Source organism: Pipra filicauda, unplaced genomic scaffold (assembly GCF_003945595.2).
Source record: "Pipra filicauda isolate LSUMZ 115617 unplaced genomic scaffold, ASM394559v2 scaffold364_size791107_pilon, whole genome shotgun sequence".
Lineage (NCBI taxonomy): Eukaryota > Metazoa > Chordata > Aves > Passeriformes > Pipridae > Pipra > Pipra filicauda.
In genome coordinates, this window is record NW_024104492.1 from 540,187 (window position 1) to 567,347 (window position 27,161).

The 27,161-nt window shown below is 49.0% G+C and overlaps 2 protein-coding genes across 4 annotated transcripts in view; both read right to left on the bottom strand.

The window, feature by feature from the left end:
• The window catches only part of GFPT1 (glutamine--fructose-6-phosphate transaminase 1), a 41,790-nt gene extending 32,977 nt beyond the window's left edge, over positions 1 to 8,813 (bottom strand). Inside the window, exon 1 of one of the 2 annotated variants that reach the window (XM_039384611.1) lies at positions 8,776 to 8,813. In XM_039384611.1, coding sequence (XP_039240545.1) covers positions 8,776 to 8,782 — 7 coding nt within the window. In that variant the 5' untranslated portion in view covers positions 8,783 to 8,813. The remainder of the gene's footprint in view (positions 1 to 8,775) is intronic. The other variant, XM_039384610.1, reaches the window with a different exon arrangement.
• A 3,681-nt stretch (positions 8,814 to 12,494) lies between these two features.
• Positions 12,495 to 27,153, bottom strand: NFU1 (NFU1 iron-sulfur cluster scaffold). Of its 2 annotated transcripts, none has more exons than XM_027742140.2 (8): positions 27,097 to 27,153; positions 24,697 to 24,803; positions 21,878 to 22,013; positions 19,471 to 19,537; positions 18,497 to 18,611; positions 17,116 to 17,179; positions 14,890 to 15,064; positions 12,495 to 14,151 (listed from the first exon to the last, which is right to left on the bottom strand). In XM_027742140.2, exons 1-8 carry the CDS (start codon positions 27,141 to 27,143, stop codon positions 14,104 to 14,106), a joined length of 759 nt encoding a protein of 252 aa, XP_027597941.1. In that variant the 5' UTR covers positions 27,144 to 27,153; the 3' UTR covers positions 12,495 to 14,103. The 2 variants fall into 2 exon arrangements, with proteins under 2 accessions (XP_027597941.1, XP_027597942.1); XM_027742141.2 differs by lacking the exon at positions 27,097 to 27,153 and adding an exon at positions 25,840 to 25,874 and having other exon boundaries at positions 13,952 to 14,151.
• Between the last annotated feature and the right edge of the window lie 8 nt (positions 27,154 to 27,161).

Below are 27,161 nucleotides of genomic sequence, written 5' to 3' on the forward strand. Positions count from 1 at the left end.
GACGTGTCCCTGGAGCTCTGCTGCAAACAGAGCTCACCACAAATCCCCGATCTTCCACGCTGCTGCAAGAAATCAGATGCACTTTCTAGTGTTCCTTTTCTTAATCCTACTCAGATGAAGGCAAAACAATAAAAAAGGAGTTTTTCACTTGGTTCCTTTGGCTTCTGCCTTCATTTCCCAAACCACCCGCAAGGCTACCAGGACCAAGTTTATGAAAACTCAGTTTCCTTTCCATTGCTCCCGATCCCAAACCAACAGGGCACACGGGGCTGCTGCTCTCCCATGGAATCTGCTCACCCTGAGTGCTGGATCCTCCAGTCTCACGGACAGGGTGAGCTCCTCCTCCCCAAACCTCCCAGCCCACAGCTCAGAGCTCAGCAGATAAAATCCCGACAGCAGCAAACACCTCTGCTGTGCTCCAAACGCCTCCTGGGAAGGATGCCTTTATCTCCAAACCCTCATCCCCACCCCTTGGCATAAAAACAGCTTTCCAATTCGAGATGCTTCGTTCACTCTGCTTCTAAAAACTGCCTTCTTCAGACAAACAGCAGCCTCCTGTTTGAAGTGAGCTGACTGAGTAGTTGTCAGGCTGAAGGACAGCACAGTTCAGCTATATCCCGGATGCCCAAAATCCTTTAAATGACTCCAGGTCTTACAGCAGGAGCTGGAAAAGCCCCCCTCTGAACAGACACCCAATGCAGCAGGAGAGTTGCACATAAAACAAGTTACCATAAAGCAGAGACAAAAGGCACCCGAGAGGGCTTTCAAAGGCAGCTGGGCTGCAGCAGTCCCTGATACTTCCCTGTCACCTGCCAGGACATCCCAAGTCCAGCCACTCCAGAAGGCATAACTAAAACCACCATGAGTAATTACAGAATCACAAACATTGCTTGCATTTTTTTTAAAATCATCTAAATCATTTGATTGAAACCTCGCTCTGTGTTTCATGTATCCTGGATTATCCTGGATGCCACGCTCAGGGTCCCGTTCCCAGCCAATCCCTGGAGCTTCACACCTCGTTTGGATGGTGCTGGGCCCATCACACGGTTCTCCAGAAGAACCTACAAGCTCTGCACCCCCTTGGTGGCATTTCAGCGACCTCAGAGTGGCACAGCGAGTCCCACTGGGGCACAGCTCCCTGGGAACTCACCCCACTCCCACGGCACAGCAGCCCGGCCGCTCGGGCAGGACCTGCTGGAGAGGGAGCAACGAGGAGCCTTGGGGTGCTCTGGGGTTGGAACTCCATCCCCTGTGGCCAGGCTGGCTCCTGCACGGCCTTCCCGGGAACAGCAGCCGGGTGAGAGGCACAAGGGCCCATTGAGGGAGCACAGAGGAGGCCCTTCTTCCCTGGCTGAGCAGGAACGGGACAGGCTGCCAGGGAAAGGGTGAGGCAGCCTCGGGAATCTGGGGACGGAGCAGTGGGATATGGAAAGACACAGGGAGGAAAGAGAACTGAGGGAAGGTGGAGGGGAAGCACTGTGGGACAGCGAGGGCACTGAGGGATTGGCTCTGCCACCTTATATCCCACCCTGGCTCCCTGTCCACGTCTCCAGCCTCCACAGACAGCGGCGTGCAAGGGCTGGGAGGGAATGCTCTGGGATTAGGGGGATGAGGGTGGGAGGGAATGCTCTGGGATCAGGGGGATGAGGGTAGGAGGGAATGCTCTGGGATTAGGGGGATGAGGGTAGGAGGGAATGCTCTGGGATCAGGGGGATGAGGGTAGGAGGGAATGCTCTGGGATTAGGGGGATGAGGGTAGGAGGGAATGCTCTGGGATCAGGGGGATGAGGGTGGGAGGGAATGCTCTGGGATCAGGGGGATGAGGGTGGGAGGGAATGCTCCTGGGACTGTGGGATGGCAGGCACTGCCCCTGTAACACCACCAGGCACAAAACCCAACTCATTTCCAGGCCGTGATATCACATTTTAAATGACGGTGTTTTCCATGGAAGCACAGGGGGGCCCAGGGTGTCACCCACACATCTGGAACTGGGAAACTGGGCACAGCCAGAGGGTGGGGACACCAGGGAAGGGGGACAGCACAGCTCCCAGCCCCACCAACATCACTCTGCACAGCACAGCGACCCCGGGCTGAGCCCTCTGAAACCAAACCCTCCTCCTGAAAACAGTCTCACTCCACAGACAGGCACAGTTTGTAGGCAGAAACTCATTTTCCTGTCATAAAATATTTTTTTTAAATGTGAATTGAACATTTTAGCCTCCATCCTGCTCCTGACACTTGGATTGCTACTCATTCTGGACCAAAAAAAATGGCTTAAAAGCAGAACTGTCTCCCTGCAGGCAGGGCTGGACACCTTTGGTAAATCTGAACCCAAATCAGACAGTGGCTTGAGAAGTCGTTTTCTCTGCACATTTCAGCAAGTTCAGTCACACCTAAACTAAAAAAAAAAACACCCAACCAACAGCTCCAAACTTGACTCCTTGTCAGGGATCACAACTGCTGGCAGGGGAGGACAGAATGCCGTGCCCTCAGGAAGGGATGGCTCCTCTGGAACAAGAGGGAAAACCAAAGGGTTTACTCCTGCCTGGACTGCAAACAAACACAACACATCCATCCAGAAAGCAGCCAGCTTGGCACTTGTCTCAGGCACTGAAAACGTCTATTAATTACAGCACAATTAAGATTATTCAGGAGGCCTGTGAAAAAAATATGAACCTGAGACTAAGAATGCTACAAAAAAAAAACCCAAACAACCCCCAAAAAAACCAACCCAAGGAATTCAGTGCCTCTTATCAGAAAACACAGACTATGAAAAGTAAGGAAATCAGAAGAAATGCAAATACACTGTTAATGATGTGAAATATGCAGACACACTCCTCAAAAAAACACCAGACCCTGTAAACAGGGCAGATTCCATTTTGACTCAGTTCAGCTTTTAGATCCTGAGAGGAAAATAGCTGGAGTGATAATGGAGGTGCCCCTGGGAAAATCAAATTCTAAGAACTCACCTGTGAGCAACACATCTTACAGACAAAAATGAAAGTAAGACAAGGAGGTTTGAAATGCACCTTAGAGGAAACAGGAAAAAATGAAATAAAAATAGAATATGTAAAAATGATGCATAATTAAAGTAAAATATGGGACAATAAGGCTCCTGTAAAAGGACACAAGTCTTCCAAAACACAACTTACTAATCTGCAAGCTAGACTCCAGTATCTGAAGGCTTATCACCCATTTATGACACTTATCATGATGAATTATGTGTAAAGAAGTTTCATTTACTGGAAATATTTACAAATGCATTTCATTTTCTCCTTTTCAAACATCCTGTAATGAGGTGACTCGTCATAGCTGGGGAAAGTTTGAGTGCACATTTCAAAACCAGCATTTTTACTGACTATTGGGCTATTCAGGAATATCTGAGCAATCACACCTTGGAATCACTGCCACTTTTAAGCACAGTTCCACTGCCCTCAACAGAAAGACTGAAGAGGAAAGAAGTGCTTGATCTAGGAGCATTTTTGAAAAATATTCCTTTCTCCCAGCAGCCACAAGCTGGGCTGTGCAGAGAGAATTTTCCTCTGAAATCAGAGCTCAAGCATTGGGTCCCAACTGTGTCACTGTCAGAGGGCACCCAGGTGACACACAGCGTGACACACACGTCCCAGTGTGACACACAGCCCAGGCCCTGCAAGAAAAACCCTCTTTTCACTCAACAGCTGAACAAAGGGTCACTTCATCCAGCCACAAAAGGCAGCCTGCCCCGAGGTGGGACACAGAACACCCAACCCTGCAGTTCAGCCTGGAAAGGACCTTTCCTCTCACACCAGCAGGAGCTGAGGAGACACAACTGCACAGCTCTTGGTCAGGAGCTGAGGAGACACAACTGCACAGCTCTCTGTCAGGAGATGAGGAGACACAACTGCACAGCTCTTGGTCAGGAGATGAGGACACACCAACTGCACAGCTCTCTGTCAGGAGATGAGGACACACCAACTGCACAGCTCTCTGTCAGGAGCTGAGGAGACACAACTGCACAGCTCTTGGTCAGGAGATGAGGACACACCAACTGCACAGCTCTCTGTCAGGAGATGAGGACACACCAACTGCACAGCTCTCTGTCAGGAGCTGAGGAGACACAACTGCACAGCTCTCTGTCAGGAGCTGAGGAGACACAACTGCACAGCTCTCTGTCAGGAGGGCTCTCAGAGAAGCACCAATCTCTCTGTCAAAGCGACAGTTTCTTGAAATGGGAACACGCTGGTTTGGATGAAATTCCAAGGCAAATCCAAGGAGTTCCACCAGGGTCCCATCTGGTGCATCCCCAGCTTATCCCCCTTGCCAGCCCAGCTGTCAGGTGCTGAAAATGTACAAACCCAAACTCCGAGCAGAACCTCCCAGAACCATGAATTTCAGGTGCCCAGCAGACCCAAAAAGAGGAGTTTTGGTTTCAGCTCCTCCCACACAAGGGCTCTTCAGTAACACCACCACACCTGCCCTCTGGAACTCACTGTGGAAATGAGCCAGCAGGAGGAAGTATTCCAGGAAACCAAGATATATGAGTGACATTTAATGACGTTTAATCACTCTATCTTGACAAGCCCTGAGCTGGCATTGTTCCAGCTGAAACACATGATATGTGAAGCAAAACACCAACCCTGTGAACTTCCCTCTCGTCCAGCACTGTTTGGAACTGGGAATTCCCAGCTGAAAGAAAACAGCAGCAAAGACACTCCAGGAATGTCTGTCTGCCAGGCTCAGGAAACACAACAGCCCTGGCTGGAGTACACTAATACACCTCAGGACTTGACACTAATACACTTGGGAATTAGAACAGCACTCCCACTTTACAACATAATGAAGCATTTCAACTTAATGACATATTTAAACTACTGACCTGACACAGGAGTTTGCACACGTGGACTGAAAAGGCTCGTTCAAAGCATGTCAGCTTATCAGACAACCCCTGAATCACACTGAAATCCACAGTAAGGAGTCCTGTCTGTATTTCTCTGCAGTGAAATATCTTGATCTATACACTCTAGAACATAAAACATTTCCTTTCTTGTGGGTTTGCCTTAAAAACCTTACCTGAGGAACTACGAGAACAGGTATTTGGTAGCTTGGGAAACCCAACTCTCTCTGAGAGCTGATTTTTAATATTCAAGCCCAAATCCTGGGCCTTCTTACTGTCAGCTACACAAAGAGCTCCCTATAAACAGATGGTACTTTTAACAGAATAGAACTTTTAACAAATGGATGTTCCTGATTTTTATAGTTGACAGTCACAATACTTTTCCTGAGAACTTCATTTTCCTGTGACCTTTTCGGAGCTCAGATTCCTTCATTTCATGGGAAGTTCACAGGCAAATGAAATTAATCACTACTTCCAGACAAATAATCTTCTCCAGGATCTTGAATAGGTGAAGTTACTCAGGAACAGCTTCTCCTAATCCTTTTCCTACAAAAGTAGAAAAGCCTTCAGGCTGGGTTTACTCACAAACTCCTTTGTAGCATACCCTTTACTGTTAAACCACTTCCACTATCAGTACATCCCCCTGGCAATTCCAAGGAATCCTTTATCCCAGAAGGGATGCTCAGCCCCACTGGAGTGGGCTCCTGTCACCTGCAGTTCAGGGAGGTGCCAACCCCTGTGTACCAAAACCTCGCTATTTCTGCCGGGTCAGAGGAGCACAAGGTCAGACCCACCCTCGCTGTGCTGTCAGAGCTGCACAGGGGAGAGGTTACACCCAACCCATCACCTCCAGGCTGAGCAAAAAGCAAAGCAGGAAACATCCCCTCAGTGCAGATCCACATCTGCTCTGGCTGCCCACACACACACCTCTCCCTCCCCAGCTGAAAGGGGCAGGGTTTCTCCTGCCTCACTGAGCAACCAGAGCATCAGTTCTGGGGGTTCCCTCTGGGCAAGAACCACTGCTCCTGGTTCAGAGAAGGGCAGCCCCCGGGGACACCTCGGGGTGACAAATGGCAGCTCAGCAGGGGGACAGCGGCCCCCACTGCTGGACAGACAACCCCCAAACCTGAAACTCAAGCCTTTCTTGTTCCCATTTTTATCTTCAGGAATCACTAGTAATACAAGACCTAAATTCTACAATCCCTTTTGTCATAAAACCAGTCACAGCATACAACAGGTTTACTGATTTACAGAACAGTCCATCGAGCCTGGCTACCCTGAAAAACCTGTTTTCTAAACTATTTCATAGATGCCATTGAACATTCATGCCATAGAAGCCATTGAATGCACCATTTGGTGCATTCAGACCAAAGCACACCCAACTTACACTGGCCAGGTCTTCAAACTGCAAGTTTCTAATACACACCAAGAGCAAATGCTATTTTTCACTAACACTATTAAAAGCAGAACCCCAGCACATCTCCATATTGCTGTCAGACACCAAGAACTGAACTTTGAGGTTCCTTTCCTTCCCCTGTCCAGCAGCAGGAGCCTGTCAGACCATGGGACTTTGTAAGGTCACACATAAACCTGAACACCAGGGAAAACACTGTTGGTAATTCCAGTCTGGAAGCTGAAGCTGTTGATGGAGTGAACTGAAGCTCTCCCTTCAGTCTCTCTGATAAACGAAGGTATCTGAGAATTCAGACAACAACTGCAGCACTGTCACATTTTTTCTGTTAAAACTCATCATAATAACCACCTTTCTGCGTGAGATGAATTGGGTAAAAATCTGAAGGTGGCAGGGGACCCACCAGGCAAGACAAAGCAGTGTAAATCCCAACTTCCCATTCTATTCCAGAAACGTTGTCTGAGGAGTCACCAGGCCTGTGCAGCTGCCACTACCCTGTGTAACTCAGCTGCTCAGACCTTGTGGAACCCACAGCACGAGAGATCAGGGCCCTCCATTGCAAGACATCCCCTGTCAGGAGAGACAAGTCAGATCTCCCCACAGGATACATCTCTGACCCCCAGAACAAGACTCAACAGCAGAGTCAATATTCACTAATGCTTTTCTCACTGTCTTCATAAAATGTTTCAATATCCAAAGAGAATTTTACTTATATCATAAAGAGGAGAAACACATCAAGTCTGAACACAACTAAGTAACTCCCCCCAGCATTTTCAGGGCTTATCACACACAAAAAGACAAAAGAGCAGAAAGTTAATACTGCACATTTCAAAGGCTGGACCTCACATAAGGCAAGCACGAGGCACCCAAACCATCCCTATCCTTGCAGCAAGCTATTTATAATAATAATTATCCCTTCTATTCTTAGCTTTGCTCCACTTTGTACTTTTAACACAACTGAACATAGTGTTAAATGTAAGCTGGAGTTCCTTATGGCCTCTTCACAGTGCTCCACAACTTCCACAAGGGAAGCTCAGATCTTCCCTTCACTGAATTTATACTTGATTTTTGCATGGAAACTATTGTGTCTTCGATGGTTTTACATCTTAGTATTTGTCAGTAGGCCAAAGAGAAAGCTGGTGCCACTTGACTGCAAATTGGGATGTGCAGTTCTGACCTGCCTTACCTTCATTTTTCTCTGACAAGGGCAGATGTACAGTCAGAAACACAGTTTACAGAAATACAACACGAGTTCTATTCAGAAGGAAGACTGACAAAGAGGATCGATTCCCAGCTCCCTGGTAAAGGGGCTCTGGAAAGAGAGCACGAAGCTGGACATGCTGGCCAGGTACTGGAGGAGTTTGAAGGTGATACCAGTTCAACCCCACAAAAACAATGAGAGAAATGGCAACTTGCACATCAGGTACAAAGTCCATAATCTTGCTTAGAGCATCACTTTAAGTTTGCACATAAAACTAACAAAAAAGAGAAGGAAATGTTGAATGACAACAGGAAGAACCAACAGATCACTGTTGCACAGATATCCATGGAAAAACATGAAGACGACGGGACAGAAAGAAAAAGGATCAGTGATATTCCCGTGTCCAAAAGAAGAGGCGGAGTGGCCGTACTAGAAGAGCAAATGGAGTGGAAAGGACCTGGTGAGAGGACCAGCCTCGCTGGCCCGAGCTGCTGCTCGCCCGGGGCATGAGCTGAGCTCGGGGAGGCTCCGCTGGTGTGTCCTGAGCTGGTCCCGGCCCCGGGCACTGCCGAGCCCCGGCCGGACCCCCGCCCGCTGCCTCAGCCCGCACCGACCGAGCCCGACCGGCCCCGTGAAACCCCCGTGTCACAAGTTGTGACGCCTCAAATCCCCCACTGCTGTGCCCCCGGGCGGGAGCGGCTGTTCCCGCAGAGCCGAGCCGGGGCTGGGCACGCCGGGGGCTCCCGCGTGTCCCCCCGGGCAGCACCGGGGCTCCCACATCCCCGCCGTGCCGGCACCACAGCCCGGCACCCCGGGCAGGGGCTCCCCGTCCCCACAGCCCGGCACCCCGGGCAGGGGCTCCCCGTCCCCACAGCCCGGCACCCCGGGCAGGGGCTCCCCGTCCCCACAGCCCGGCACCCCGGGCAGGGGCTCTCCGTCCCCACAGCCCGGCACCCCCGCCCGAACCCGGGCGCTACCGGGGCCTTTTGTCCGCCGGGGCCACGTTCTGTCACCACCGGGGGACAATTCGCCTTTTCGGGGCATTAACACGAGCGAGCCGCCCCCCCCGGCGCGGCGGGGCGATGGCACCGGGATGGCACCCGGGATACACCGGGATAACACCCGGGATAACACCCGGGATAACACCCGGGATAACGGGGCCGGGGCGCCGCTCGCCACCCCCGGGGCGGCGGCAGCGCCCGGAGCCTCCTTCCCCCGGCCGGCCGGAGCACACGGGGCCCGGCCCGGCCCTGCCCGCCGCCCCCGGCCCGGCCCGGCCCGTGCTCACCGCACATGGTGCTCCCGCCCGGCGGCCGCGCTGTCTGAGGCGCCGGGGCCGCGCCCCCCGCCCGGGCACCGCGCAGGCCCCGGGCCCGCCCCCCGCTCGCCCCGCCCGGCCCGGCCCGGCCCCCGGGACGTGGCAGCCGCAGCCGGGCCCGCGCCCGCCGGGAGGGCCCGGGGAGGGCCCGGGGAGGGCCCGGCGCGGACAAAGCGGCGCCCGCCTCCCCTCGGGGGCCGGGAGCACCCCCGGGACACGGGGAGGGCGAGGCCGCGCCCGGAGCCCCCCCCCCGGCAATTCCCAGCGCTGAGACAGGGGAAGGGAGGGCCCTTCCTAGAGCCCCCCTCCCGTAATTCCCACCCTGAGACACGGGCTGGGGGTCTGTCCATTCCCAGAGCCCTCCCCCTGTAATTCCCAGCTCAGATACAGGGGATATGTGCCCGCTCCCTGATCCCCCCCGTAATTCCCAGCCCCGAAACACGGGTGCTGTCCGCCCATTCCCTGAGCCCCCCCCGGTAATTCCCAGCCCTGGGATGCTGGGAGGGAGGTCTGCCCATTCCCTGAGACACCCCCCACCCCACCCCGTAATTCCCACCCTGAGACACGGGCTAGGGGGTCTGTCCGTTCCCTGAGCCTCCCTGGTAATTCCCAGCCCTGAGATACAGGGGATACTCCCTGAGACCCCCGGTAATACCCAGCCCCAAGACATGGGCTGGGGGGTCTGTTCATTCCCAGATCCCCCCGGTAACACCCAGCCCTGAGATACAGGGGATATGTGCCCATTCCCAGAGCTCCCCTGGTAATTCCCAGCCCGGAGACAACGGGAGGTGAATGACCATTCCCTGAGCCCCCTGGTATTTCCTAGCCCCGAGATACAGGGGAGGTTGTGTCTGTCCCCTGAAGCCTTCCCCAGTAATTCCCAGCCCCAAGACACAGGAGGGTGTACCCGTTCCCAGAGCCCCCCCCCCGCTAATTCCCACTGACACCAGTCAGGAGCAGCACCCTCGGGATCATCCCCAGGCCTTTCCACAGCCGTCAGCACTCGCAGAGGACCGAGTTAAGAACCCGAGAGCCAAAGGGCTTCTCCAGGCTCGGGCAGGGAGCAAACAGCCCCTCCTGTACCCCCGTGACACAGCGCGAATCTTCCCAGAGCCACGTGGCCTGGCCTCTCGTTTCCTACTCTGACTGTTCTACAACAGCACCTATTCAGAAGCAAGAGAAAGGAACCATCAAGATGAATCTGCAAAGCAAACCAGGGCCCGGCATGAGTGACAAAGGAGCGACATCCCTGCAGCTGGAGAGCTGTGACACTGTCTGCCTGCAACTACCACCATCAAACCCTGCTGGAAAACTTATTAAAAGCCTAAGGCTACAAAAGAGAGCAATGCCTTAAGAAAAATGCCATTCATTCAAGTTTATCTTACTCTAAATTAAAGTCAACAAAGAAATATTTCCTTAAAAAGCCCCCAAAACAAGGAGCAATGTGAGTGCACATCAAAGAACCAGCACAGGGTGGATTTTGAACTTGCTGCTGGAACCTGGCTGAACGGAGCAGCGAGAAGGTCACGGATCTAAGGAACATCAGAAGCTCAGAGCCAGCACAGAGCCACTTCCCAGCTTTTGTTCCAGCGAGGGCACAGGGGAAGGAGCCAAGGCAGTGATCCTGCTCTGAGATGGCTCTGCAGAGCAGTGCTCTGCCATCCAAGCTGTTGGTGCTTTAACCCCTTGCTCAGTTGGGATGAGAAGGGCCGACTTCACATCCTCAGTTTTCTTCCACTTCCCTGTCTTCCCTTAGGAAGGGGAGTGTCTCGTGGCACTGGAAGCTGATTTCCCAGGTGAGAAGGGAACAGCGGAGCCCTGGGAAGGTGTGAGCACCAGGAATGCACACCCTGCACGGCAGAGCTGCTCTCCCTGCTCAGCACTGACCCCCCAGGTTACTGATCCACAGGCACTCCCCATGCACCTCCTGCTCTGGTTCTGTGCTGGGAATTCCTTCCCTTCCCTGCAGCAGCTCCAGGACTTGGTACCACTGATAGAATTTCCTAATGTATCCTACAAACCTGGAATAACGTAGGGCATTGTCTCAATACAAACTGAAAGGCTGCACCACGAGTGTAACCAGGGGTGCCCCACGCTCAGCTCTGTCAGCAGCACAGCAAAGACCTGACTGCACAACCTGAACCTGGGCCACACCTGATGTTATAAAAACAAACCCCTCAAACGGAGAGTAACCCTCCACTTGCACTCGTCAGTTCCTCAGAACTCCACACACACAGAAATCCAGCTCCACGTGTTTAATCCTGAAGTGGCTATTGAATTTTTTGCCCATAAAAGCCAATATTTCCCACCATGTAACTTCTTATTCTGAGGTTTGCTGTACGTACAGGACATGCTGTTACTACTATGTAGTAGTTCATGTGGATGTAAAGTGCAACTTACCACCAAACAGAGAAACGTGAGAAGTTTCCCAAACTCTCACCCATGAGCCTTTGAAAATTAACACTTGAAACAGAAGCTCTGGCTCAAGTCCTGAATTTTAGACAGATTGCAAACTACCACACCTTGGAAAAGAGTTATATCCCTGATATATAACCAGATTATATTATTATATCCCTGATAACCAGATTAACCTCGGGTAATGTGAGTGACTTCCTCCCACATCATGTGAGGGCAATTCCTTCTAGAAACTCGGGATGAGCCACATCCTGACAAAAAAGATGTGTCCACCTGCAAACAGTCATAAGACAAGAGTTCAGATGGCTGTAATCAACTTTTCCTGTAAGGGAGGGCTAGAAGAGTGCCTAGGAAAAGTGAATGCATGTTGTGTTTCCTCTGACATGGGTGAAAACAAAATGCCTCCCTGGCAGACTGTAACTCTGCACTTAGCTACTGCACACCAAAGATACCACAGAACTTCTTTTGTCTTTAAAAACACACCAGAATAATTTCGAGCAGCCATTACTACTTTAAGTAGTCGTTATATTTACAATGACTAACTGGAATTTATAGAAAGACTTCACAGCCAAAAACCCCTTGCTGACCTGAGAGGCTTCCCAGCCCCAGCTGAAGGGCCCTCTTCAAACACAGAGCTGAGAACAGCCCGTCCCTGCCCCAGAGGACGTGGCCACTCACTCCCTCCCAAGCTGAACAGTCAGGACTATGTGCCCATGGAAGGGTTTTTGGGTGAGTGGAGGAGATGGGACACCTCTCACCAACAGGGATTCTTTCCATGAGCTGAGCTGTTCAGGGCTTGGAAGTTCACACAGAAGCTCCTGCTGGTCTGGGCTGATGCTTTCACCCCACTGGGCTATCAGAGCACTGGTGCTCGTGGCTGTGGTCAGTGCTGGAACACACCTGGGTTTGTGCTGCTTCCCAAGGGAGAACTGGCACTTCCACCCTCCCTCTGCTGTGGTTTATCCCGAGCTGGAGCCCCCCCCATTGCCTCTTGCTGCCCTGAGGGCTCTGGGGTGGGGCAGAGCAGATGCAGGAGGGTGGGATGTGTTGTGACCTCCTCTCCCCAGGGCAGAGCTCGAGGAACCTGAGGACACACAGGATATAGGATGGACATGGAATCTTTTCAGGCTCAAGATCACAAGGTGCTTAATCTTCACCCTCTGTACACACAGGCTTAATTTGGTCCTCTCTGTACAAATCAAACAAGACTGGAAATGTCCCTACAGTACCTGGAGGAGATTAGTACTGCTTAACTGAAGAGTAACCACCACATCTTTCATAGACACATTTTATTTACCACACAAAACAGCTACTTTGCTGTTTGGGTTTTGGCTGATACAGTGCATTAAATTGGGAAATCAGTCCTAAAAAGGTCTCTTTTTGAGAAACCAGAGCCATGACTCGCCGTTCTACGGTTTGCTGATGGAGAACAGGGCACTGATGTTTGCACAAGCTCTCTTTTGGGCAGTCTGAGCCTGCCTTGAGGGGAATTTTGTCATCAATGCACTTGTAAGATCAGGCACTGTGTACTTCATCAGTGGGTAAAGAAAATATTGTGATTTCAGACCAATTTCCAAATCCTGAGTGGGTAATTTAAACTACTGTGGGTTATTACTCTCCATGAAAGCTGCAGAAATATTTAGCTAAAATATTTCTTTTCAGATTTCTAACAAGCAGTATGAAGTTTATGGCTGCCACATGCTGATGAGCTGCTATGTAAAAGATTCTCCACCGACTGAACTGATCCTGCTTAGGGACTCAGTGGAATAATTACCCTGGCAAGGAGTGAGAGAGGGGAACACAGCTTTGTCAAATCCTTGCACCAGGGAACACGAGCACAGGCCAAATAATGACCACTAGCTCAGCCCGGTGGGGCAGCACAAAGCAGAAACAGTATTTCCACTCCCAAAGCCGTGCTGGAGCCAGGCACCAGGAAGAAATCCTTCCCCCACACACAAGTAAACACAACTACTCCTCGCAAAGCCCCATTTATGTATTCCAGTGTCAGAACAACAAATATTTCCCTTCCCCTGCTCTCTCAGATGGAAGGTGTTGGCTCTGCCACGTCCCCCTCCCGCAGCAGCCGGGGCAGCCAAGTTCCTCCCGGCCCTGCCGGAGAACAAACAGGATCCAGCAGGAGCAAACAGTCCTTCTCCTGCCATCCAAACGCAATCCGTGCCCTCAAGCACCCACTTTCCTCTGCAAGGTGGAGAATTACATCCTGCAGAAGTTTTTGCATGTTTAAACAGACCGCTAATGGTGGCTGAACGATTTTACTTCTAAATAGGCTAATTAGCCTCTCTACTTCCTGAAGCTAACAGGATCATCTTCTTCTAACATTTACTTTAAAAGATATGATTTCTGTAACAAACAATTCACATCTTTTGTTGTTTTTTTTGCTGTTTGCACAGTGGCAATGAGCAATCAGGTAACACGAAAAATTGACAGGAATCAAAAGCTTTTTAAAAAGACTTGATAAAATTAACATTCCTGATTCCCCAGTTAGAGAGCAAGGGCAGAGTCCTGCCAGGCCCATGGAGGTTTAGGGGAATAAACATCTATTTCTATTGCACAGTCACAAAACTTGACTTCTGCCTTCTCTTTTTTCACTCTTGAATTATCCGTATGAACCAACGAAGAGAGACCTCACCGTTTTTCAAGCCCACCATTTCTTTCTTAAGACACAGCATAAGAGAGAGCAAAAGGATTGTTTTTAATGGAGGGCATTTAATAAATTAGTGGACAAGCTGCTTACACTGATGACACACTTTCCCAGGGAAGTGCAACTATGTTTCTGAAAAGGCGGATTGGGTTGTTTCTCAGCACAAAGATGGTTTACACACACCAGGATGTAAAGGTGTGTTTGGCCACAGATGATGCAACTCAAGTAGAATTTGCTTCTTTCTCCACGTCATCGTCGTCGTCAACAACCTGAAATCAAATCCAGAAGTGGTTTAGGTAAACAGTTTAGACTCTCAGCCCTGCAGGATTTATTACATCAAAGCCCTGCTGGGCCTGAGAAGAACAGCAGTTATCCCACAGCCTGAACGACAACAGGCATGTGAAGGATGTGAGAAAAACCTGCAACCCAAAATGCCACAGGAAACGTGGCTGGAATAATGGAAGCTGGTCAAGTTACCACAAAAGCTAGGAAAACAATCACTACAGGTATCAGATATTTCATGAGAAAGCAAAAGACTCTGCGTTCCAGGGGGCAGAAGCCTGTTGCTTTTTATCACGTAAAGTCAGCAAAGCACATTGGGGAACTGAAAACAGTGTCCAGGTCTGGGCTCCTCGGCAGAAGAGGGACATGGGCATTTTGGAGAGAGTCCAGCAAGGGCTCACCTCCCTCAGGCTGCTGCCAGCACCATCAACAGCTCTGCCATGAGGCACAGGCTGCTCAGGGGCAGCCTGGCACCCTCCAGCACCAGGTCCTTGGCTGCCACGCTGCTCCCCAGCCAGGCAGCCCAGCATGGGGGCTTGGACAGGATTTTGCAGTGTTCCATATCCTTTGCCAACATACAGGTCCTGACTTGGAAACCCTGACTTGGAAACCCACATCTCTCCATCCCGTTCTTTCCCTGAACTGCCAACCTGTGCAGGCTGGAAAGGGACAAAGCCCTCCTTCTGCACTGAAAAGAAACCAGCTCTGACCCCTGCCCAACCCACCTGTTCCACGCCTTCCACCTCGGGGATGTAGAACTGCAGCATGTTCTGGATCCCGTTCTTCAGGGTGATGATGGAGCTGGGACAGCTGGTGCACGAGCCCTGCAGCTTCAGCTGCACAATGCCATCCTCAAAGCCTTTATAAATCACATCACCACCGTCCTCCTGCACCGTCGGCCTGGTGGGACACGAGACTCAATTCACAGCAAGTACACCTGAAATATGGATCCTTCCAGAAACCTTCAGGAAAGCCAAATTTAACACACACAAAATACAGAGTAACTGCAGCCCTCTTTCTCTACAACCACATGGTTCAAATTTCCAACACCTCCTACTTTGCTGGGCTCTCTCATGTTGACAGAAACTGTTTTTCCATAGGACATTGAGCAAAATACTTTTGCAATGAAAGCAGCAGTGTATGAAGGAATCACTGCCATTTTAGGGGAGAGGGTAAACAAACACCTTGGAGCAGAGCTGGATCCAGCCTGCACAGACACACGGGGCTGCCCAAAGGCCCTCCCCACATGCAGGAACTGCCCAGTTATTGCCAGCACTGCTGGGGTGTGTCCTACCATGGGGTGCATGTGCAGCTGGCACCTGTGATAAGGAGTCCTGAAGTCCTTCCATAAATAAATATGCAGTTCTCCACAATTTACTGAGGACAGAAAATAACTGCAACTATAAAAGCTTAATCCTGCTCAGGGGTGAAGGAGCCAGCCCTGATAAGCTCCCCCCAGTGCCATTAGCATTTCTGCAGCCTGCTCTCCCTCTGCCAGCCACAAATGCCCAGCATTGTAGCTGGGTCCCCATAGCAACATTTTTCCAGACCAAGCTAAAACCATCAAGTTACTCTAACAGAAGCTCTTTATACTGATTTCCAAAATAACTCTTTGAGAACTACAGTCCTAAGAGAAAAATCCGTCAACCTGACACATTTATTAACTCACCACAGCAAATTATCTCCGTTCCAGAAAGCCAAAGACCACGATTAAAAATTCCATTTTTCTTATTTGAATTAACTTTAACACACTACAGGACCTTTCAGATTGACATTCCCTCCATCCTGCACCTTCTGACAACTTCCATGCATGTATTTTTGATTGACTGAACAATAAATGCTCTGTGTGTACCCTGGTTTATATATAACCTCTGTCCACTACCCTGCTATGAAATGAAGGAAGATACTTCACTGCTGATATTCTCATCAACAGCTTCTTGGTCCACCAAGGGGTACAGGGGGAAGGAAATGAAAGAAAGAAAAAGGTAGGAAAACCAGAAATTTGGGCAGAAATTCTGTGCCTGTTGCAAAAGGGCACTGGGAAATCAGGGAGTGACATATCACAGGGAGCTCAACCCCCCAGGCACCCAGCACGGGCAGGGCCTCCTGGATGTCACTGTCACAGCTTTACACATCATCATTCTGGTTTCAGTGCTTGGGACATACGCTTGGGAAAAATGTTCCAGCTTTTTTCTATTTTTCTTCCTCTTTCAGGAAAACTAACCATGTGTCAGCTCTGAGATAACTGAATTTTTAAGTAAAGTGATATCATTTTAAATGCAGCATCTAAGAAAAAAACAAAAAGGCCCAAGTTCATCATAATTTCCACGATTTTGACCCACAAACAAGTTTCTGGTTCCTGCAGTCTGTGAGCTGGGGAAGATGTCACCATCAGATACCACAGCTCCACAAACACATCAGACATCTCCTCCTCTACGTAAAATGTCAAGTTGCTTATTCCTTTCAGTTCCTTTGGAAGGCAATTAATGAGCACAAAAATAGCCTTCAGGTAAACAACAAGATCCAGAGCCACTCTTGAGACTTCATTAGTTACCACCAGTTTGTAAATTCAAGCTGTGTTAAAGCACCAATAAAATCACAACAGAATGGAGGGACAAAATCCACTGAAGCCCAGACAGAGAGGGAAACCCACTAGTAAATACTCCTTCAGATTATGATAGGAGAGTAAAAACTACTTTCGGATACTTGGAAGGGAAGGACGAGAAAAAAGTAAGAACAGATATTAAAACAGAGAAAAAAAGAAGTGCCTCTAACAGCAAATATTGTGTAGTTTTCATCATTTCAACTGCATCCTCAGCTGGGCCAGCTCTGCCCTTTAAACCCCCAGGTGCTGAGCCAGGAAATCACACACCCCAAGGAAAATCCCACTGCTCCCTAAATAAATCCAACCCCAACACTGACTCACTGATCCAACAAGGTTCCCTGTTTACCTTATCCTTGTATCCAGCAGCTCCTTAATCATCAGCACAACTTCATCATCTTCTTCGGAAGCAGCTTGGGGAGAGAAAGATGTGCAAGTCAGGACCTGGAGAGAATTCCAGGAGGATGCTAACCCTGGATATCCACGGATTCCAGAAGGATGTTAACCCTGGATATCCACGGATTCCAGGAGGATGCTAACCCTGGATATCCATGGATTCCAGAAGGATGTTAACCCTGGATATCCACGGATTCCAGGAGGATGCTAACCCTGGATATCCATGGATTCCAGGAGGATGCTAACCCTGGATATCCATGGATTCCAGGAGGATGCTAACCCTGGATATCCATGGATTCCAGGAGGATGCTAACCCTGGATATCCATGGATTCCAGGAGGATGCTAACCCTGGATATCCACGGTGGCAGAATGAAAACAGCAGAAAACACTGCTGAGATGCCTGAAACCGAAAGGCAGAAATCTCATTTCAGAGTATCTTTTCCTGCATTATCCTTATTTGCATCCCAGGCTTTTGCTGGCAAAACCCAGCTGGTTCAGAGTTCTCAAGAGGCAAAGGCCTTGGCAGAGAGCAGCAGTTCCACTTTTTAAAGGAAGCAACAACTAACATTCCATAGGGATGCAGGGGTTAAGGCAGGGTCCTCGGAAGGAAGGCTTTAGCAAGCTAAAAAAATTCAGCAGGAGAATTATGCACATGTTAGGGTTTAGCAGCTCTGGATGCAATCTAAGCTCAGTGTTAGACTCATAGAAGCATTTCTGAGAGAACCTTTTCAATAAAATAAAGGCTATGTTAATATTAAAATTAAATTCAGATGTAACAGAGAGCAATTCAATTGCCATAATTTTCCTTAAAACACTGAAAAAAACTTTAAGTTGGTAAGCTGCAAATGAGAAAATAAAAGGCAGAATACTACCCTTGAGTTAAATTGTCACTTTCTGTTACTTTCTATTACAGTTTGGAAAAGACCTCTTACTATTTTTCGTTCATTTAAGACCACAAACCTATCATTAAGGCACTGTCATTAAGCCTGGGCACTCCTTTTTCTATTTAAGGTGCCCATATAAAAAGGACAGGCAGCAACCCCCCAGGGCTTTCTAAACTCTGCCTCAGTACTTGTAAACACATCTCCCCTCCTGGGGAGCACCAGAACAGGGCCCAGGTGCCAGGGCAGCCAGCTCAGCACAGCCCTGGATGTCACACACAGCACACGTTGTGGTCGTGGCTGAGCAGCTCCTTCAGACAGGCTGCTAATTCCACTGGAGAGGGTTTAAATTTAAATTCCAATTCTCTTGCTTGCTCTCCTGAGGCTCTTCTGCACGTCACAGAAGCTGAACCCAAAGGCAGCCCCCGGCCTCTTGCCCAAGTTTCATTTACCCGTATCTGTCCTGGGTGCCTCATCAGTGACCACAGGCAAACCAGAGGCAAAGAAATCCATTATAGCTGCATAAATATCTGGTTTCAGTAAGTTCCAATCCAGGTCTTCACTCTCCTGTGGGAATTAAAAGGAAAAAAAAAAAGGAACAGTAAAAAGAAAGTATGAATACCTGCCTCCTAATAGTAATAAGTTACACAAAGATTCTTCTTACATTACAAATACCCTCATGGGCTCACATGTTTACACATGGATTTGATTTCACGGTTTTGTTAAGCCCAGCTTTGCCAAAGAAGTTTAGTAAGAGTCGATTTATCACAGTCAACAAAACAGTCCCCTTGTTTGCAAGCCAAGTGCTATTAGAATATTAGCTAAAAAGGTGTGAAAGTCTCCTAAATACATTATTTGACAGATATTTCCACCAAACTGTTTCAGAGACCCAAGATTATCAAATTCTCACTCCCTGAATTGCCCTGTGTTCTTCACAGTCAGAGCCTGCCCAGTTCCTAAGGAACTCCTTATCTCTCTGACAGGAGCTCCACACCTTGAGCAAACACCACAGGACCTGCAAGGTTCCCCTCCTGGTCCTGTGCCATCGGGAAGCATTCCACAGGTCAGCCAGCCAACTTCCACCAGGAAGCATTCCACAGGTCAGCCAGCCAACTTCCACCAGGAAGCATTCCACAGGTCAGCCAGCCAACTTCCAAGCTGACCATGAGCAAAGGGCCTCAGTCAGTCCAATGCTGACCATTCCCAAGATCAAAGAATCCACAGCTTCCCTGGGTAGCCTGTCCCAGTGCTTAGCCACACGTTGCAATGATTTATCTTCTTTCCATTAAAGGCAATTCCCTTTAGTCACTTGTGGCCATTGCCTCTGGAACTTCCACTTGCATGTCCCAGGGCCTGGCTGGATCAGCTCCGTGGCCGCTTCCAGACAGCTCAGCTTTCAGCACAGCTGAGCCTCTGCTCTGCTTACCTTGGTGATTGTGATGAAGTCTGGTCCAAAGAAAACACTTTTAACTCCTTCAATCCTGAATAACTGTCTGTTCAGGAAACAACAACAAAAACATGGCAAAAATGCACCCACATTTCAGGCAAACTCAAGATTTATATAACCTGTTACAGAAGTTCTAGAATACACTTCTAGACAAAAATAAGCACTAAACCCAGAGCCATGAAGAGAAACTCCAGTTACCTCCCCCACGGCTTAGGCAGAGCCCAGAGTAAAACCCAGCACACCTTACAGGGCTTCCCACAAGACATGTGAGACTTACTCTCTCTCCAGTTCTTTGGGGCAAAACTATATTCTGTATATTACAAGCTATTTGTTCAGCATCAAAACCAGGAGGCACCTGTTGTCTCAGGCAGGACTAGTGCAAAGACAAGGGAAGTTCCTTAGAGTGATCTGAAGTCACTGAGCTCAATAAAAACTGCCACTAAATACAAGGGTTAGTGCTGAGCAGCTTTAACACACCAGCTCACCTTGGGAGGCACCTTCAGTATTTTCAGTCATTAGCAAGGCAAGGAAAAAGGGCAGTTAATAAAGGCATAAGACTCATGGTAAACTGCCTGGGGTGGCCCCATATAGAACCCAACATCCAGGTGGTGAATGAGCACACAAGAACTTACATGATAGGAAAGAGCATATTTTGGACAATGGTTTAAGTACAAAAATGAAAATGAGAATATATAACCCAATATTCATAAATGCTTAATGAAAACCCAACAAATTCATCCACAGAAAAAATAAAAAAAATTAAAACCAGGATGCACTTGGAGGTCAATACAGCACAAGGCTGTAAGAGGGTTTTTTGCAATTATGGGGGAAAAAGATAAGATATTCTCCTGAAAGACTGCAAAACATCAAAAATGCAATAAATGAAGGAATTGGAAATCTTATCACAAAAGTACATGTGATGGAAAATGACAAAAGAGATTTCAGAACAGCCCCTTGAAAGAATCTCTACACATGGGACAGTTGCACTGGGTGTTTGCAGCACTAAACCAACTGCATTTTGAAGTTACTTAAACCATGAAATTGTGCAAGTGCACCAAACCATCTGAGATCAATTAAAGAATTCTCTCCCCTCCCTCCCCTTCAGGAAGTGTTTATTAATTATTTGGAAAATTAATATTCCCTTTTAAAATAAATGAGTATTCCCTTTACAGAACACATAATCTGGGCTTTAACAATACACAGAGCAGACGATTCTTCCCATGAACCTGCACAATACCCACCCCCAAGCTGCCACAATATGCATTCCAGCACATAAATAATCTCTGATTAAAATGTCTATTTGCAAATACATGACAACAAAAAGCCACTTTCTGACAGCTGATTACATTCTGCAACCTGATGTACTTTGGCACAGTGAGATCCTACAGCTGCAGCCCTCTGCTAACACGTGTGGATGTCCTCAGAAACCTTTCACGCTGGATTTATGATTTTAAGTCATGGAGCTTTGCTTGCAAAGATCCTCTTTGCTCTCAAACAACACTGCAAGAGACAGAGCTGCAGCTCCTGGAGGCAAAGCCACGTCCAACAGCTCCTGCTTTTGCCCACAATCCTTCCAACCTACAAAAAGATGCCTTAAACTGGTGACGTACTGTGGCATTTCTGGATCTCACCCCCACGCTGAAGCCCCTCCACCCAGAGAACAGAGAGTTTATTTTCAGAGACTGATGTGAAAGCACTGACACACGTGCACAGTTGATGCTTCCAAATATTCCCAGAGACTTGTGAGGGTGCTCCAAACCCCTTCTATACCAAGGTGATATAAACAAAGTCTGTGCTCAGTGGTTCTTACTCCAGATTATGCATTTTGGTACTGAAAGTTGCACTCCCAGGAGCTGTTACAGACCCAGCCCAAAAGAGGGGGCAAACCTGGCTTTCCTTGAAGTGGAGCATAAACCTTCTGAAGTTCAGGGCAGCCCCAACACCTGCCAAGGGGAGCTACTGCATTTATTTCATGGTATTTGGGGAGTGTTCACTGCCTGTTCCCATACATGATTTCCAAGTAACTCCTTGGATTCAGAGTGCTCTGATGAGAACGAATTTGTGAAACTGGGGCCAGAGGTCTCGCTGGTGATGCAGCAACTGCTTACAAACACTGATTTATAACATCTTTCAATCCAGCTGCATAAACTAGACCATGGTGCCTTCTGCCATGACAGAGCTGAGGGGAGGACACATACACAGAACTTCAGCAACACCAAGCCCCAGCTGTAATCTTAAGCACAAGTAAAGCAGCATTAAAAACTCAAATCCAACCAAGCTGCTTCTAAAGAGGAGCAGAATGATCAGCAGTTGTGCTTAAAAGCATCAGTTGTAGGCACAGAGCCCATACCAGCCCCCAAGCCCACCATGATGTGTTCAGCAATACCTTGCTAAAGGTGAGCAAAACGCTGCAGCTGGTGTGGAAAACTCCATCGTCCTCGACTCCAGCACCTCCCTCCCTGGAATAAACTTCAGGCTATTTGGATTTGGTGTGTCCTGAGTCTGAATAAACATGCCTCTCACTGGAAATACAAAAGCAAAGGAGAAAAATAATATCATCAAACCTAAGGAGCTTCAGTGAAAAGTCAAGGCCTGCTGGATCCCTCTGCTCCAGCAACAGCAGCCTGGGCAGCCACGGGGCTCCAACACCACCACGGGCTCCAGGGAAGCCTCCAGACCCACGGGAACACTGGAAAACACAGGCAGGTCGTCTCACAGGAAAACCTGTGTTACATGGAACCTTGTCTTTGCTTCTTTTGTTAACTTTTATTTAGTAAAAAGCATCCTGCTGCAACAGCATCGAGCTGCACGAGGCCAGGGCCAGCCTGACCTTCTGCTGAGGGCCCAGAGCTGCACCCTGCAGGTCTCTGCTGCCTTGGCTTTTTTTATTTTATGATCCCCAAACACCATTTAATCCCCTTTCCAGATTAAAGCAGAATCAGTTTTGCTAACTCTCTCTTGAAGATGCACATGAGTTATGGGGTTTGGGTTTTATCTCATTTTTCAGCACTATAGAAAAGAAAAACCAGTGTAACAAGAGTTACGGTGAAGTAGACCCAGCTTAGATTTTCCACAGGGTAAAAAATTACTGTGAGCCATCACTTACCCTCCAAAAACTGAACTGACCAAGCAATTTACAATAAACTATTTACCATTCACTGGCAAAGTTCTTTAAAAGATACATTTTTACTGAAGTTCCTTTTTCAACTGTGTCTGTCTCACCGGAAGAGTGTAAAAAACCCTGATTTTAACTAAAATTTAACACTCTACATTTAATGGTGTACATTTAATAGTATTTTTCTGTAGACATGTCCATGCAGCACAGGCCTGGTGTCCCACTGAAGGTGAACATCAGTTAGGGACAGTCTCTCTCTCATATTCTAATCCTTCTTCCTACTCCCTGCACACCCAATAACACAGTGAGATACAAACATGCAGGAAAGAAAAAAAGTGCATTTTAAACAAAAAAAATCTTCAAGAGCTAATATTTATAAATCATATTTGAGAAACAACCTCACATAAATTTAAAAAACACACACTAGAAGGATTTAAAGCAGTAAAAAGAGCTGACATTTTCATTTTTCTAAAGTGCCATTTTGCTCATGACTCCCTGGCATTGAATGGCAAATCACACTGTTTATAAATTGCCAAATTGTTGCTTCGTGTGTCTGTCATGGTGACAATCCCTGTGACTCAAACATACACAATGGTAAATACGCACACACTCCATTTTCTCTATGTTTTTTAAAAGAAAAAAAAAACAAACTTAGGAGGGAAACAGTTTTAAGATGAAAAGAATACTGACAGAGCAAGCAACTAGATTATCCACGGGGATAGAAGAACTACCCATCTTCCAGATCCAGCTGGCATCCAAATCCCATCTGGCATAACCCAGGCATGTCAATTTGAGTCCCCTCTCCCTGTTTTTTGGAAGCAGTGGGACGCTGACAGCCACTGGACACTGCTCATCCAGGTGTGGTCCAACACCCCAACCACAGCCAGCAGGATCAGCCCCCCCAGCAGGTGTCCAGGAGGGCAGGCTCTGTGCTCTAACGTGTGCTCTGCAGTGAAGAGCTGCTTTCCTAAGAGCACCTCTGTCAGTCATTACCCAGCTGGGGAGCTCCTTGCCCAGCTGTGAGGAACTCCCTGGGATTTGTTACTCACAGGTTGGTAACTGGCTGGGTTTGCCTCTGACATCTGTTCTCTGGAGCCTCTGCAGAGCTCTGGGAGTACCTGCTTGTTATCCTGTTCTCCAGGTGAGGGAACAAACCGAGCTGAGACAGCCTTTACCAGGACACGGGCAGGAACAGGTCAAACACTAAGTCTACTTATGAGAAACAGGTAAAACACCAAGTGTACTCACCACTCTGCCTGTTGTTAGAACTGAAAGAGAGAAAACAGTGCTGCAGCAGCTAAGATTGGACTCTCTGAAACCAAAATTAAAGAGCCTTCTGCCTGAGCAGACTCATTTAAATAATATTTCCATCTGTGACTAATTCCATGGAACAGCACCTGCAGAATCTTTATGTCTCTAAACTCCTCAGGCAGCTGCAAAAACATAGTTTTCTGTGGCACAAGTTTCACAGTTTTTTTGTATTTTTCTTCCTTTCCTGAGCTTTGCAGCCTACCAAAAAAATGGTAGGTACAACAAACTCATCCTCAAACATGGCTTTTTTCAGGGTAACACCAAATTGCAGATGTAATATTACTGGAGAATCCAGCTAATGCACCACAGATGGATGCACGGTCAAGACCTGGAAATTAAAATAAAGAAAATATTGCAGCTCTGAGAATGAAAAGCTTTGCTTTCAGCCTTCCCACGTTCTACCTGGACAGTCAGCAACGTCACCTGGTAGAGTCAGCAGCTGCAGCAGGACAGAAGGCAGCACAAAGTCTTTCCCAACGGACACATTTACACCAAGATAGAAAATAAATTCAGAAGTGCAGCAAAGCCCAAATAATGTTCTGCACTAACAAAGTCTTGGCAGCTGAATGGTATAGAAAAACACATATAACCAGCACACAGTGAGCCTCCACATCTCCCCGAGCCCCAGATGTCCAGATGCACCAGCACTGCCTTAAAACCCACCCAGGAGCTGTCACCACACTCGGGTTTCAGAAAGAACAGCAAACTTTCAGCACTACCAAAAGACACAGAAACTCAGACCCTGCTCATCTGTTCCTTTTTAACTGGCACTGACTTACCTGCACGATGCCACACTGCAGATGGAAGAGATGGTTTCTTTTGCAGAAGTTGGTGGAAAGGCTGTCGAGTTGTCCAATTATGATCTTTTAACAGCATCTGACAGAACCTAAAGAAAAATAACTTTACTAAGGACTTCCAAATCCCACGTCTGCACTGCCCCACTGAAAAGGTATTCCACGTGCAACCCCAGGACTCTCCAAGACACACCTGCCTTAAACCTCTCAGGTAATGCAGCAAGTTTGAGGCTGGATCACAGAACATCCCTTTTTTCCCTTTTCAGTGCTGCCTCTCTCTCATAACAAAACAGACACAACTCTCTAATTTTAGCCACCAAAAAATTAACCCACACTCTTTCAGTCACTAAAACCAGGCAGATCACCTTACTCACCTATCACAGAAGGGGATAATCACCCAGAGGGGGCCTCTGGTCTTCCTTTTAACAGTCCTGAGCACCTGAAAATCTCCCTTGGACTAAAAACCTAATTTTCAGAAGATTCCAGATAGCTGAGATCAATCCAACCCCAAGCACCTGAGAATTTACTCCTGTGCTCTGTGGGTTTAGCTGGTCACACCTAAGGGTCTTAGGCATGTAGAGAAGAGTCTGCATGACTCTTAGAAGGTACAAGACAGGCTAAAAAGGTAACTCAGTAGCTGGTCTTACACAAACAATTCTCATAAGAAAAAAATACCAAGACAGTACTTGGGTAAAAGATATAAAAACTCTACTAGGAAAAAGCCATACCTCTACCCCTGTCCACCTCTCTGTATTTATTCCCTACGGGGAATAAATAATTCAGTATATTCCTGTACAAATACTGTCCCCAGAATTAAACCAGACCAGTTAAAATGAGGCCCTGCTCCCTACTGGCCACGTAACTTGTGCTAGCAGTGAGAACAGGGATGGATGAAGGTAAAAGGGGAAGAGCAGATAGGAAAAAACCTGAAAACATTAAGAGGAAAACAAGTGGAGGGGTGGAACAACAACAGGCCTCACTTTCACCTGCTTGCACACCTGATTTCTGTAACTGTGTACACAGCCAACAGCACCCAGGTGTCTGAGAGCAAACTGAATGTCAGAAAATGAAACCAAAACCCACCTCGTGTCACAGATGAATTACTACATACTGAGGAGCAATTATTACCTGGCTTCTCTCCCCCTCATCAGGCACAGATGAGGGGAAAGCAGGTAAACTACATAAACAGCATCTGCAGGGGCTGTTGTCAGAGGAGGTTGGTTCTCTTGGGGGTCATAAACCCAAACACAAGCACTGCAAGAGGCCCAGAGTCCTCAAACATGGAACAGGAAAGAAGCTCTGCCTCATGACACTGCTGCAAGTGAGGGAGACATGAACACAGGAAAGGTCTAAATCGTGTTATTTGCTTATTTTTGTGCTCTTTGAAGCAGGTAGAGACCGCTACAGGGTGTGTGAGGAAGGTCGTTCAAGAGAAAAGTTCTCTTTTCTCCCTTTAGCTTTGGGCAATAATGATTACATCCCATTTCGGTGCCCAGCACTACAGGGTCCTCTGAATTCCCCCTTATTGCTTGATCCTTAGCAACTTGGGAGGAATTCCCTGTCATTTCAAGGCCGGAAGGATACAGATGTCAGGGGGTTAAATGCTCTTCATTGCATGATCCTGAGCACACGTGGGGGGGGAGGAATTACTCCTTCTACCGTGGCCCTGAGCACATGTGTGGGAATTACCCCTCACTGTGGGGTTCTGAGCGGGTGTGTGTGGAATGGAATTACTCCTCACTGGAGGGTCCTGAGGTGGGGAATGACCCCTCAGACACGGCTCCTCCGGGGGCGCAAGGCTGAGCCCCCTCAGCACCTAACCAACTAGTCAGGGGGAACTAACGCCTTGCTGCTGGAAAGGACCTAGGGGAGAGCAACAGTCCCTCCCCGCCCATCTGGAGGAAAAGGAACAAACTTCACCGCCGTCCGCCCGGCTGGGGCGGGGAAGGGGAAGAGCGAGGAGCGCCCGGCGCGGCACCGCTCGCTGCGACACGGCCCTAACCCTGACCCGCGAGAGGGGACCCCTGCGGGAAAACAGCTCCGTGAGAGCCGTGGCGGGGCAGCGGGAGCCCCGCGGTCAGCACCCACCGCCGGGGCCCCGCGGTCAGCACCCACCGCCGGGGCCCCGCGGTCAGCACCCACCGCCGGGGCCCCGCGGTCAGCACCCACCGCCGGGGCCCCGCGGTCAGCACCCACCGCCGGGGCCCCGCGGTCAGCACCCACCGCCGGGGCCCCGCGGTCAGCACCCACCGCCGGGGCCCGGCGGTCAGCACCCACCGCCGGGGCCCCGCGGTCAGCACCCACCGCCGGGGCCCCGCGGTCAGCACCCACCGCCGGGGCCCCGCGGTCAGCACCCACCGCCGGGGCCCCGCGGTCAGCACCTACCGCCGGGCCGGCGCCGCCGCCGCGCTCAGCCGCCGCACCGCCGCCATCTTGGGCCGCTCCGGCCG